At 35.7% G+C, this 15,213-nt stretch overlaps 2 protein-coding genes across 35 annotated transcripts in view; one reads left to right on the forward strand and one right to left on the reverse strand.

The window, feature by feature from the left end:
- The window catches only part of LOC128157924 (IQ motif and SEC7 domain-containing protein 1-like), a 55,026-nt gene extending 51,802 nt beyond the window's left edge, over positions 1-3,224 (forward strand). For 11 of the 12 annotated variants that reach the window (XM_052820585.1, XM_052820592.1, XM_052820584.1 and 8 more), the window contains exons 11-13: positions 96-312; positions 1,823-1,872; positions 2,428-3,224. In XM_052820585.1, coding sequence (XP_052676545.1) covers positions 96-312; positions 1,823-1,872; positions 2,428-2,643 — 483 coding nt within the window. In that variant the 3' untranslated portion in view covers positions 2,644-3,224. The remainder of the gene's footprint in view (positions 1-95; positions 313-1,822; positions 1,873-2,427) is intronic. The other variant, XM_052820594.1, reaches the window with a different exon arrangement.
- Positions 3,225-6,142: 2,918 nt separating this feature from the next.
- LOC128159125 (uncharacterized) overlaps positions 6,143-15,213 on the reverse strand; it is a 27,222-nt gene continuing 18,151 nt past the window's right edge. For 21 of the 23 annotated variants that reach the window (XR_008240099.1, XR_008240112.1, XR_008240116.1 and 18 more), the window contains 5 exons: positions 11,340-13,070; positions 9,962-10,948; positions 9,373-9,509; positions 8,768-8,814; positions 6,143-7,518 (listed from right to left, as the gene is read on the reverse strand). Coding sequence is in view for 1 of the 23 variants with exons in the window: in XM_052822178.1 (XP_052678138.1) it covers positions 9,388-9,509; positions 9,962-10,948; positions 11,340-13,038 (2,808 nt within the window). In the remaining 22 variants the exon portion in view is untranslated. Of the gene's footprint in view, positions 7,519-8,767; positions 8,815-9,094; positions 9,124-9,372; positions 9,510-9,961; positions 10,949-11,339; positions 13,071-15,213 lie in introns of all 23 variants that reach the window. The other 2 variants (XR_008240103.1, XM_052822178.1) reach the window with 2 other exon arrangements.

Raw genomic sequence — 15,213 nt, forward strand, 5'->3', positions numbered from 1 at the left:
TTTATACTTGGAAGAAAAAAATTTGTTTAATGTTTTTTGGTTAGATATGAATATTGAGTACATTTTTGTCACTTTGTGGAATGTTTTATTTCTAGACCAATGGAATGGAGACACTGCGAATCGAAGAAGAACTCCAGAAACACAGCAACAATCACAACACGCTCGACAGACACTACGCCAACGACGACTCCCGCGTATTAATGTATGAACTGATGAAGCCATCAGACCCGTCTATAAATAGACTGTCCGCCCCTGACTGCCCTGCTCTGCAGAAACTTCCTCTGTCCAACTCTCTCACTGATCTCTGCCAAGGTACGCATGCGCATGACCTACTTTTGTTGCATTTTTGAGTTTGCAAACTCCACAGCATGGGATGGTTTTGACAAAGCAAATAGTCAAAATTGGATAAATTGGAATGGCCATTATAGCATCATTTGGATAAAATAATAAGGCAGTGTTGTTTCTTAACATCTAAAGTATGAATTTCTCTATATACTTGTGTGTGGAGAAGAGTGGGGGGAATTCTGTTATCATATATGTTTTAACAAGTATCAATTGAATATTTTTAAGGGAATGACAATGAACACTATAGTTAAACAATTCTGAAAAGCAAATCATGGAAATATTGATCGATTAATAGAGTTAGCATAATTTTAGAATAAGATCCGGACTGCCCATTCTTTCTCTTCCTCTGGTAGATTGTGGTATCGTGTTTAATACGTAATCAATTATTATTTCATTATGGTATGTTTCTTATGAAAGTCGGACAGGTGACAAAAGTAATTAACTCTATTTTAAGTTATATAAATAATGCTGCTCCGTAGCATGTGTTTGGGGATTTACTCATTAGCATAGCATGTCGAATGAAAGTAACAGTGTCAAATTCTGATGCATGTAAACAATTATATGGTGAATGCCATTTCTTTCCTTGGCAAAGGGACATGGAGTTTGCCTTTTTCCTGTTTATATTTGGTTTGTTTTTGACATTATTTGCAAGCAATTATTACAACTGGTAGCAGAGGTAAGTATGTATGTGCTTCAATGGCTTGTTTCTATAATTTTAAATTTTGATAATTTATTTTTGCACCGAGTTGAATATGACCTTAGGAACAGGCAGGCTTAATGAAAATGGCGATTTCTTTGACAGCAAGTAATTACATTTGCAATTTATCAATGCCATTTTCATTTTTTTTTTACTTTTAGATAGGAGATATAAAATAAAAATTAGTGGTGTTTACATCTTTTTTGTATAGCTTTTGCCTAACAACCAATTTATTTTAAACCAAAACATTGTTTTCTTAAATCAACAATTGAAGCAATAAAATAACTACTCAAACATTTTACAGCATTTTCTGTAGGTATAACTGTGAATTGTACAGGGATGCGTTCAAGATCGTAGCTGCTAGGCTAGCCGTCAGGTCGTAGATATCTAGGTCTGTTGAACGGACCGCTAGGTTAGCTGCTACGTTTAGATTTGAAGTTGGAAATATTTAACTAAAGACTAATTACATCGACATAATTTGTTAATTTCAAGCAGTAATATACATGTTAAAATTGATTATAACTTAAGGAGGATAAAAATATCACTATATAAATAGATTTCGTGTTTGTTACAAAGTGGTTACTAAGGTGGCCATCTTGAATTCGATGGTTAGCATAAAATATTAAGGCTACGAATATCTACCTAGCGGCCAGGCTAGCTTACCGTTCAACTACGTAGCCAAACGTAGCAGCTACGATCTTGAACGCAACCCATTGTTGATATATTAGTATAAAAAGGTCATGACCTTGTGGTTGCTCATGGGTACTGTTTGATTGACAGGTCAAGGGATGAGGAGAGGTAGCAGTGGTGGATCATTAGACAGTGGAGTGGTGAGTGGGATCTATAAATAGTAATCATCTATAAATAGTAACCATCTATATATATAGATAGCAACCACTCAAATCGTTATGCTGTTCCACCATAAGATGGTTATTAACTAAAAATAGTGACCATATATATACACACAGTATGTGAATTCTTGGTCCCATATGTCACTGTCTATGTGTCTTTTTTTATAAGCATGGGTTTTAAGATTATGCTACTGATACAGTGCAGTAGATTATATTTATATAGCAGTCTAATAATGCACAGTTAAACAGATAAATCTTATACATGTACTGCATATATCAGGCAGACTGTTATGTGTTCATTACTTTACGGTAAACCAGTAGAATGTTAAAAAAAGCATAAAATAATTTCTCTCGACATCCATTATTACCGGTACCAGTAATTGCCAAAAATTGAATAATGTTTCGCCATAAATGGTCATATGCATAAATTGATAAAATATTAATATGTTGTGTGAATGTTTTCGATATCCAATGAAGTAGTGCTTTACATTCAGATTTACAACTGTATTAAAGGGACGTCTGCTTTATTTACAGGCCTCAGGTGGATCAGGGGGAGTGATGATCGGTGGGGATGTCACGTCACGAAATAGTCAGAGCAGTCTTCATTCCCGGGGATCTCCCGCCACCCCCAAAACCAGCCAATCAAATCTCCAGTCCCTGGGGTCACCAGCTATGCAACCCGGGGTCAGAGGTCAAAGGAAACAGGCCATATCCCTCAAGAAGGGGCTACCAGTGGGCACCGACGTCTGACGAAAATCAGGTCATTAAAGGTCAAGGTCGTTATTGGGCCACTTCTGCCGACTCCTGTTACAGAGGCTGTTCCTGATGATCTTGCCGGGGGAGAAATCCATGTTCAGTGATGTCGTGTTTTATAGATGCTGGCATCATTAAATCACAGAACACAGCCAATAGGCTTCCTGTTTAGGAGTCAGGAGTGAATGGTATGCGAGAATCGTGGTTCAAATATCAAGGTGAAGTAGACTTGATCGATACGAGTGACCATTGTGATAAACAGTGCAATGAAACATTTAGAACAATAGCAGGACTTAATTACAGTTTCTCGGATTTAGAATCAGAAGGAAGTGAACAATGGGAAAAGGAATTATAAATTATACTCAACATCTCAGTTTCTAAGGTGTTCTTTGATTGGCTTTTATTACCGTAGGCCAAGTGACAATGTGATAGAACAAAGAAATCTCACGTGATAATGATGACACACTTATTTAGCCTTTATTTATTGAATTAATTTGATGTACAGATTTTTATCACAGCCATGTTATGTCATTGTAAAAAAATGATTGTAAAAATAAATAGAATGTGTGATAGTATTACTTTGTAGTGTACAAGTTATAAATTCAATATTTCATAGACTAATTTTATTTAATGAAGAGAGAGAAAGAGAGAGAGAGAGAGAGAAAGAGAGAGATGTTAATTACAAGGAATAAGGGGACACAATTCTGAGTTACGATCTGAGTTACTGTCATACAATAAACAGTGTTCCAATGTAATATTCCCAAATCAAATGGATTCTGTAAAATTTCGCCATTGGATAATTCAGGACTGCAAATCCTATAAAGATTAACCTGTCCGTCTTACATTATCTTTATATCAAAATCTGGAAGCATTCGTATACATTTACAACACGGACGTTACTTACCACGCTGTACATTTAATTTATGCAATCGTAAGAACAATGGAATTGTCGTTATTGTCTTTATTTAATAGATTAAAAAACCTTTTTTGTTCAATATTTTATTTTGTTAGAGGGTTTAACATCCATTTTGACAACACCTGTGTAAAAAAGGGAATGAAAATATAAATTAAAATCAACATATTTTAAAAATAAGCATAATTATATAAGAGCATTGATTAACATTTTCTCTTTATTTTTTTACCATTCCCACACTGCGGTACATGTATATATATTTCTACTACTGTTGTCATGGTCCAGTGTCAGTAGAGTTATCTTCCTTAATGCTGATGAAAACTAGAACAAATTCCAATCCTATATCATTATGTATAGGCCCCTGTATGACATTTTGTGATAATGTAAAAGTGTTCCTAACATTGTATTAGACCAACAGAAGGTAAATGAATAAGTACTGTAATTGAGTGTATACGTATCCTGTCAATGTCAGTACTGAATACCTATAGATAAGATTTCTTTTTATCAGTTCATTGCTGTCTTTAAATTTACCAGAAACAACACCATAACTTGGTCTATATGTAGAATGAGATAAAATATCTCCACATTTTGTAAATCTGGTATTCGTAAGCCTGACTAAGGTGTGATTGCAGTTTTAAGGATTTTTTTTATCGTTCTTAAGTTAATTTTTTTTTTCATTTTGCATGTGAAACTCTTCAATAGAGGTGTAGTTTATTATTTTCCAAGAACATAAAAGAATTCACATTCTCTATCATACAGAAACAAAGAAAAATTGCATAGAACCTTCTTTCAATGTGTTTTATTTACAAATATTTACATTCTACTGTGTTTTTACCATTAAATTCTGTGATCTTTAAATCCCTCTAAATGCAACAACTAATCACTGCGTATGTATTCATTTACATGCAATTAACACAAGTTGTTCTCAAACAGTGATTTATATGTTATCGGTTAAAAATATATTTCATACATGGTATTCAAACACCATGTTTTACAATTATTCAACAAAAAAGTTGATTTTATTGTTATAAGAAAAATTTCAAGAGTTATTTTTCATGGATTATATTTTCATCTCGTCGATCCCAACTGAACAGTCTATGTGATAACCAGTTTAAACCAGTTTTATGAAACGGCTGTTCTTGCTGTTATTAATTTACTCCCTCCATGATCTGCAACTTGTATTGATTTATTAAAGTAAATAATTGATTTCCATTGTGAGGGAATGTAAATATAAGCATTAAATGGTTTATTTTTGACATTGTCGTGTCAACTGCCGTCAGGTGAGCAGACAATTTATCTTATTATACTTTCATGTTAAATACTGAAATCTGATTGGTTTAGACGCAGATGGTAATCCATTCTATTACCCTCAGCGTTAGCAACACACTTGGCAATCGGTAACACCATAAAAATAGTGCTTGTTTGGGAGGGTAACTGTTGAAATTGACACCTCGAGACAACCATTGTCAACCGACGCGAAGCGGAGGTTGACAATGGTTTTCGAGGGGTGTCAATTTCAACAGTTACCCTCCCAAACCGGTACTATTTATATAATAACGCGCTTTATTCAATTTGTCTGCTCACCTGACCAAAGTTGTTGACACGACGAGGTAAAAAATAAATCATTCAATGCTACAGTGCATGTTTTATGTTATATGATTTGAGTAATTTTTTGAACATTTTCAATTTTAAAATTTTTAAATACTAAAATTTTGACCAATTTTTGTATTGCGCATCTAAAAGGGGAGATGAAATCAACAATAGTAAATTTCACATTAACATAGAAAGATGTTTCCATCAAACTAGCATTCAAAGAAGCCCTGGACCTCTAGTAGTTTCAGAATGGTTGAAAACCTCATCCTAAAACTACATCGTCTTTTAAGATAAGTTTCATGTTGTGGTGGTAGAGTCAAGTATATGGCATTCCTACTAGCTCTGGCTAGTGGGTTAACCCTTTAGCTCGATCGGTAGAGTGCTGGACTGGCGTGCCAGAGGACCCGGGTTCAAACCCCAGGAGAGGCTATAAGTGTCTCCGTTACATTTTCTCCATTACATTTGGCGCCCACGTTGGGACCAGGGTATTCTCTAGCAATCGAGAGAGATTGTTTCCAGAACTTTGCCCCACAGTCATTGGCAATACTAGTAAGTGCCTCTGTTACATTGTAAATTTTTAATTTAACAGGTGGCAGTAAATACAAAATATACGAGTTGTCACGCTCTAATTTTTGTATTTACTGCCACCCGCTAAATTCAAAATTTACAACATGACACAAGGTCCCATGTCGTTTGTCTGGATTTTTGTCCTAAACAGAAAAAAAATTAACCAAAGTAGTCATACAGGAAACTTGCTCATGAGGAAGTTAAAGCGACTTAATGTCAAGTTTCATATTTTCGATATTGTTTCATCATGACAAAAAAAAAGAGTTGAAATATGATTGAAAGGGAAATATGTTATATATTATTAAATACCCGCGTTTCTGTATATCCAAGTACCTTATAGGCAAGTTTTACTGTACAAAGAGATATTAGATGAATCTGCATCAAATTCTAAGTCCTTTAATTAATCAGGACATAAAAGCCAACATCAATAGAAGCCATTCTTTATTTCTGAAGGAAAACCTTGAGTAATTAAAACATCAAAAACACACTCTTAACAATTGAATCAAAAATACAGTAGAAAAAATAATTATGTACAAAGGAGGTTAGATCAGTGGTCGGCTATTGATTTTATGTACCGTGCCATTATAAAAAAATATACAGAAAACTTGCACATCTTCTCATATGTGGAAACAGAAAAAAACTATTTGTAAAACTTGTGATTTGAAATAATAACTAATTATCATGAGAACGATCTAGTTCTATTAGAATAAGTTTTTGACTGTTTTGTAATGCATTATCGAGCAAAAACTACAAATACTTCAATAATTTGTTTGATTTATAAATTCAGCATGGTTAACTTAAAATATATATGAAAACAGAACATATTTGACAATTAGTTGACCTACAAATTTCATAACCTGTGATATACACTGTATAGAGGTAAATCAGTGTCCCCCTTGAATATATTTTTCCCTTTTCGCCCTTGTTGTCAAAGGGCAAATTCATGTCTGGGTGAATTCAACACAATTTTTTTTTTTAAAATATTGCATTGATTCAATAGAATATTAAGGAAATCAAGACAGGACAAAACTATTTACAAGTGTAGAAGAGCGAACAAATTACCGGATGAAAAAAACATTGAGTGAAAATAACCCTGTATACAGTAGAAACACTACAACATATTGTTAGTGACGGAATATTTACTGTATGTACATGTTTCCTATATAAACAATAAAATAATATAATTTCGGCAATTCAGCCGTGAAGCAAATACACTTTTCATGATAAAACTTCATCTATATTATGAACATAAATTCTTTGGTCAGTATAGTTACTTTCATGTAATTTCTTATTTTCACACCGGATGCTCGTTATTTGTCACTTCTTCATTATTTAAATGTTTTCTAATGGAATATTATGATAGGTTCATAATATATCGGGTCAAGTTTGTTCAATTGTGGTCCACATGGTTTTAGGAGATCACATTAACCTCCAACGGGGTTATCACGCAATTTTAGTGTATAGATTCCGAACGGTGACTAGTCCTCCTTTATGATCTTTTATCAACGAATTCAAGTGATGTAAGGTCTTCCTCACTTTCAGACGTTTGAATAAATGTTATTCACTTCACTGTTTGTATTCTTTATCAAATGTACTTGATGCACAAGAGAGATATGTGTCAATGCACCCACTTAAGGTAAATTCCACAATAAAGAAAGTCCATAGCTAATATGTCCATTCCCATCAAGGGTCGATAGACAATCCAACCCATGACAGTCACTGTTGGAGAGAGGCTTATGGCGAGTTCATCATGTTGACACCAATGGCTACCAGTCCACGGTCTATAGGGAACCAGTCAACTGTAAAGGAAATAGTTACATTGTACATATATGTATGTAGCTTTGGTACGTTCTAATTCTATAATTGTTATGTGATAAGTCATTTATTAATATCATTTGTATATTCTTACTTTACTAATATTTCTACATGTATCCTTAACAACCCTAACAAGCTCAGAAATTATAAATCTTCAAAACGACATAGTTCACATAATATATCAATTTTTAAAGTTTAGTGCTCTCTCTCTCTCTCTCTCTCTCTCTCTCTCTCTCTCTCTCTCTCTCTCTCTCTCCATCAATTACACATTACAATAATTCTACCCTGGTGTCTGTCTGTCTCACAATGAGTTAAAGTAAATCAATAATCAAGTTTAGTTCCCATAGCTCAGATACCCCACGCTCCTCTATAACTTGACAAGGATACACATGAATGGCAAGGTACGCATTAAATACAGAAAATAATTTGGCAAAAACCATCTCAAGAATTACAAGAATTACTGCAAATATTCACACCCATTCCTTTGTCTTTAGCAATTAAACAAATAAGTCTAAAAGAACCAACATTTCCGGAAAAATGGGGGAAACACAATTTCTGGAAATATGCAATTTTACAAATCGTGTCCTAAATCCCAACAACGTATCTTTGAATTCCATGGAGCAGTTTTAGAGGAGTAGCGCGTACAAACTGTTTATAACTATGTTCAATATAAGATAAAAATTTGAAGTCTTAAACAGCCAAAGTTCTCATAAAATAATGGAATCAGATTGCCATTTACAAACTTTTTATTCCAATATTCAATATAAGATAAAAATTTTAAGTTTCAAATGGCAAGAGTTCCCATAAAATAACGGAATCAGATTTTCCTTGTAGTATGCACATCTAGACAGTGTGTCTTAAATACCAACTAATGTTTCACGAAATTCCGTGCAGCAGAACACAGAGAGTGCCCCAGCAATGATGAAACATTACCCCCACCCCCAGGCTCCTCCTGGCCCGGGACCCCAAAAAAAACAACAACAAAAACAGGACTGACGGATGGACAAACAGAATGACTGACATACTGGTCAAAAACATTTTACCCCTTGCAATGTAGTGGAGTGTAATTGCTTACATGTACAAGAGCCTATCTAATAAAAAGCCCAGACAGACAATAATATCAAAACATTGAACAATCCATTGATATATGATTGCTAGTGCTCCTGTTAACATTCCCTTCTTAATAATTTATATTACATGTACCTGACGCTTATATAGAGAAAAGTTACTTACATGAATTAAGTTGTTTCTCGCTGATACTTGATGTAGTTTTCTGGTATCTAAAAATAATTAGAATTTGAAGACATGTTTATCAAAATTTTAATACATCCTAGTATATCACTAGGTGCAAATGTTGAGAGAGAGAGAGAGAGAGAGAGAGAGAGAGAGAGAGAGAGAGAGAGAGAGAGAGAGAGAGAGAGAAAATTAAATTTTACTATCATTCACATACATATACATTATTGAGTCAATGTTTTTACTTCACCACACGACAACGTGTGTTTAATGTTTTACATATAAACTTCAAAAACTGATATCTAAGAAAAAAATCAATACATGTACCTGTCTTGAGGTGCAAAAATAGGCTTGGGCTAAAATCAAATTATCAAATTGATTACATTATCATTTCAATTGAATAGTTATACACAATGAACTTAAGTCTACATTCATCAAAAGACAGACATGTTTTTAACATCACAAAGAGTGAAATAAACAGGAGTCAGTATCACAGTCCATGTGAATTATACACAGGTCAATTTCAGCTGCAGATGTTGAACAAAGTGACAAACAACATGTGTGGTTTTGAGAGCAGACTAGATTTGTACAGAAACATTTACAACCTGTCAATATCCAAGCTATCTCCATTCTGCCGCTGTTGTTGAGCTTAGCATGGCCTCCCCATCACTGAACCTAAACATGGCGTCCCCATCAGTGGAGCTAGACTTGGCCTCCCCATCAGTGGGGTGTGTTTCCTCATCTACAACAAGGCATTAATTAGCTATATGCCGACATATTCATTCCTTTTATACGGCCTCCTAAGTAGATTTTAACTCAATAATTCACTGAATTCAGTAGTTTATATGACTTCTGAGATATAACTATACAAGTACATGTATCTATAAACTTAACTAATTAATTACAAGGTAGCATGTTCTTAATTTATTGAATCATTAATGACATTAATCAGCATATTCAGCATAAAATCTGTCTGTATTTTTTTCCTTATTATCTAAAACCAAATCTGTTTTTTTCCTAATTAAACATAAAATCTGTTACAAATAAATACAAATTTTACAAATTTTATACACATATACATTGTACATGTATATAACATTAAGTTTAATGTGACAAAATGATAGAAATATACAATTAATCCAGATTTCTCTTATTAACAAATAATTAACACTGCCTGTTAAGACAAAGACTTACCTGTCAGAACGTCCTGTGTGTCTATATAACTGTAGACACACACCTTGTTGTTGTCCTCTGATCCGACCCAGAGACGGTGAGTGTTGACATCATAACTCAGGCTCCGTGGTCTACCCATCTCTTGTGATTTTGTCAGTAGATGTGACAGGAACTGACCGTCCTCGTCTATCATCTGTACTGTGTCGGTTACCCAATCACACACCAGGATGTGTGACAGCGCGTCAGTACAGATTCCACATGGCAGTAGTTCTGATCCTGATGGATGTCCTGTGTAGGAGAAACGATGTCTTCCTCCACGCTCTGTCACCACTACAGCACCAGACAGATTGATATAGTCAGACACCACAACATCCCCATTGTTGTTCTCTGTTATATAGCGAGGTTCTCTATACAGACCCAGTCCTGTGTTGTTGTTCTGTATGGTTTGTGTGAGTTGTCCACTCTGGTTGTACCGGGTTACCTTGCCTGTCTTTGTATCATTGTTATACATCCCGACCAGTAGATCCCCAGTGGACGGGGACCAGTACACACACAGTGGCCACCGTGTAGAGTCTGTTCTCTCTATAAATGTGGTGGTTGTTTTCATATCCTTTGACAGTTTCTTGATGTTATATTTCCTATCTACATAAATCAGTTCACTCTCACTGTTCACTGTGTGTAATCCATTACCTCTATATAAATAACGACATGAATCCTCCACACGATGTAGAGGGACACCTGTTGTGTCTGTCAACATGAGATTGTTATAATCACTGACCCAGACCCGGTCTGATGTCACACAGGAAATGTGATCACAACCATCAACACCTGTCAGTGTGAGAGATTGATGGAGCTCAGCACCAGACGTCAGTTTCAGCAGACACTGGTTTCCTACGCGTCGGTTTCCTCTCTCTGTGATTTGGATTGCACTCAGTGACTCCATCACATCCTCCTTGTTGAGTGACTCAGTCATGGAGAGCTGGCTGCTGTGGAGTTTATCAGCAGTGTCTGCAATAAATCAAACATCACACATGTATTGCTTTATATGATTAATGAATAAAAATAATCCATTTTATTAAAACAGTTCTCTGCTTTTGTATACTTGCACACATTTAAGATGAATTAATGCCGCTTATTAATTACAGTGTAATCTTGAATGGCATGTGTTTGGATTTAATTTATTAATTAATTGAAATCATAAACATGTGGAAATTAGACAGCATATACCTCTGTGTTTTGTCAATCTTACAGGCTATCAACAGTTAAAAGATTTTACATAAATTAATTGAATTAATATCAATAAGCTGCTACTGACAACTTGTCGAGTGTTTACTTGTATGTCTCAAACAAACTATATTATACTTCTGTATAACTGTCAATGATAATGACTCAGACTTACCTGTCAGAGCGTCCTGTCTGGTGATATACCTGTATATAACCACCGTGTTGTTGTCCCCTGATCCGACCCAGAGACGGTGAGTGTTGACATCATAACTCAGGCTGCATGGTGTGAATATCCCTGATGGTCTTATCAGTAGATGTGACAGGAACTGACCGTCACTGTCTATCATCTGTACTGTGTTGGTTGTACGATCACACACCAGGATGTGTGACAGCGGGTCAGTACAGATTCCATGTGGCTTTAGTACTAATCTTGATGGATGTCCTGTGTAGGAGAAACGATGTCTTCCTCCACGCTCTGTCACCACTACAGCACCAGACCTAATAGACCTATAGTCAGACACCACGACATCCCCATTGTTGTTCTCTGTTATATAGTAAGGTATTCTATACAGCTCCCGTCCTGTGTTGTTGTTCTGTATGGTTTGTGTGAGTTGTCCCCTCTGGTTGTACCGGGTTACCTTGCCTGTCTTTGTACCATTGTTATACATCCCGACCAGTAGATCCCCAGTGGACGGGGACCAGTACACACACCGTGGTCTCCATGTAGAGTCTGTTCTCTCTATAAATGTGGTGGTTGTTTTCATATCCTTTGACAGTTTGTTGATGTTATATTTCCTATCTATATAAATCAGTTCACTCTCACTGTTCACTGTGTGTAATCCATTACAAACATATATATCTCTATATGAATCCTCCACACGATGTAGAGGGACACCTGTTGTGTCTGTCAACATGAGATTGTATTCATCATCACTGACCCAGACCCGGTCTGATGTCACACAGGAAATGTGTACACAACCATCAACACCTGGCACTCTGAGAGATTGATGGAACTCAGCACCAGACATCAGTTTCAGCAGACACTGGTTTCCTACGCGTCGGTTTCCTCTCTCTGTGATTTGGATTGCACTCAGTGACTCCATCACGTCCTCCTTGTTGAGTGACTCAGTCATGGAGAGCTGGCTGGTGTGGAGTGTAAGATGTATCTGGGTGAGGGCTGTCTTTATGGAGGAGAGGAATTGTAGTGCACTGAATGTTGACTGTTCATACATGTGTACATATCTCTGTAGGCTGACAATATGTCTGTTTGTTTCTATCATCTGTTTTAAACATCTGTGTTTGAAATCAAAGTCACAAAACACTTTGTTCAATAGATCATATACCACATAGTTAACGAGCTTCTTCAGTCTCTGGGCCTTTGTTAACATCTCTGATTGATAGCGGGAGAATTCTGTGCGACAGGTTTTGATGTCATCTGTGATTCGTGGCAGGAGAACAGGTCTGTAAAAGAGAGCCTCACTTCTGATGGTGTGAATGGTTCCTCTGTGTTGTTGTTGCTTTGTTTTATAAGCTCCTTGTAAGCTAAGAATCTTGTGCTTACTTTGTCGAAAGAGATAAACAGGGAATCTGTGAGATTTACGTCTAAACAAAGAATTACACACAGGAACTTGACAATGTTCACAGTACGTCCTATAAACATTACTAGGATGTCTCCCACAAATCTCTTGTGTTGGGATGTTGTTGAATTTCTCATGATGTGACACAACATAATGGTCTATTGTTTGGAGGTTTTTCACATGGTTTTCTTTACACTTTTGACAGAGATCACATGGACATGATTCACAATAGTACTCCGTGTCCCCCGGACACTTAGAGCATTGATGTACTTTATATGTTGTACTTGCTGGGTCCATGGTCTGGAGGGTCTAGGTCTTTAAATCATAACCTGCATGAAAAAAGTATAATATCAATCATGGTCAATGACATGAACTACCTTCAATTAAACAGTTTTATAGATATAACATCAAATCTTAACAAAATTTTAATTAAAACAGATGTTACTTTAAAGAAATAATATTTTCTCTTTAGAGATAAATGATGGTTCATCATTATAGTACTGATTATAGAATGCTCAGTCAAAAAATATATCCCCCAAAAATGATTGATAAGTGTATTAGAGAGAGAGAGAGAGAGAGAGAGAGAGAGAGAGACTTTTTCTAATAAAAATGAGTTTCATCATCAAGAGTTGACCCTCAGAAAACTCAGTGTGCATGTAATTCTTTTACTGAATATTAACTGCTGATCTCTCTCTCTAAATGTATCTCTCTCCATGTATGTATTTTTCTCTCATATGTTCTCTCCTCTCTCTCTTTCTTTCTCTCTCTCTCTCTCTCTCTCTCTCTCTCTCTCTCTCTCTCTCTCTCTTTACTTAACATGTACTATCTCTCTTAGACTCTCCTCAACATTTACTTTCTCTCATTTTCTCTTTTTCACTTTCTGTTTTCTCTTTCTCTCTCTCAGACTTTCTCTCACTTTTTTCTCACTAAGACTTTTTATCCTCAACATGTACTATCTCTCTCTCACATACTTTCTTTACTCAATATGAACTATTGATCTCTCACTCTCTTTCTCTCTGTTTAACATGTACTACCCATATCTCTACCCCCCCCCCCCCACCCCTCTCTATTTCTTTCCCTCTCTTGGACTTTATATCCTCAATGTGTACTAATAATCTATCCCTTTATTTCCTTTCAGACTTTTTCCGCTCAATATATACTATTGATCTCTCCTTCTCTCTCTCTCTCAATCTCTAAGACATTTTCACCTTCTCTCCTCAACATGTAATATCTCTCTCACTCACTTTCTCTTTTTCTCTCTCAGACTTCATCTCCTAAACTTGTACTAAAAATCTCTCTCTCTCTCTCCACTCAATATGTACTATTGATCTCTCTATCTCTCTCTCCTCAACAAATACTATCCATCTCTCTATTAAAGGGGCATAATCATGAATTTGGTCAACTTTTAATTTCCGTTTGTTACTGTTTGTAATGTTTTAGTGAGGCAGTTTTAATAATGAACACACATTTGAATGTCAGTCGTTGAGTTTTAAGCAAGATACAGATCCCACAAACATTTGTCAAGACTTGTGCCTTGTTTTTGTTTACATTGCTTCAGTATACAGGTAAAAGTTCTTTTCCAAGCTGATTTTTCTATCTACTCATTCATTTTAAACATTAATAAACAGTTCTTAGCATTTGTCACATTCATTTTAGGTATAAACCTCAAATTTTCAAAATGTAAATTAAAACATGATCTGAGGTTTGTTTACATAGCAAAGAATTGTGAGCGCTGTATTTCGCTTATAACTTGACGATTGACTCTCAAATTTTTGTTAACTATTAAAAATGCATTGCTGAAGCATAGGTAACATTACAAACGGAAAAGTATTTCGACCAAAATTGTGACCATGCCCCTATAAACCTGTACTATATAATTTGTTTATCTCTCTCTCTCCTCAACATGTTTGACAATCACTGTGTAAATCGAACACACCCAATAGTTTTTCCCTATAATTCTCTGCAATGAGCCGACCCTAACAATAGGTGCTAGTTCATACCCGGCAGAGCTGTCCAGCTCCACCGTAGTGTTACCTGTGTGTGCGCTCAGGTGTGACGTTAGCTAGAGTGTTTGAATAGAATTCATCTATTTTAATCGTTAGGCTTTTGTATTACTGTATCAAGAGACTGCTTGAAAAGGCCGTTTTTTATGCTTTATTGCCTGACATCATAACGCCAGGCAAATCTAAGGTTTGAAAGTTACCTTCTCCGAAACAGTGCATACAGTGGGAGCAAGCAAATGAATCAATATCAAGATGAAAAGATTAACCGATGCATGTTTAATGTGTCAGCATTTACATTCATAATTGATGAAATGTTATATGGGATGTAATAAGCAACAGCGAGTTTTCAAGTGAAACGGTGGAAAGGGGGGGGGGGGTCATTGCAACAAGTTGTTACATATTGCCTATTACGTTATTGTAGGTATAATAATTATCATCATTGCCAAAGAATTGTCAGTTTTGATTAAAA

This window comes from Crassostrea angulata, chromosome 8 (genome assembly GCF_025612915.1).
Source record: "Crassostrea angulata isolate pt1a10 chromosome 8, ASM2561291v2, whole genome shotgun sequence".
NCBI classification, from domain to species: domain Eukaryota; kingdom Metazoa; phylum Mollusca; class Bivalvia; order Ostreida; family Ostreidae; genus Magallana; species Magallana angulata.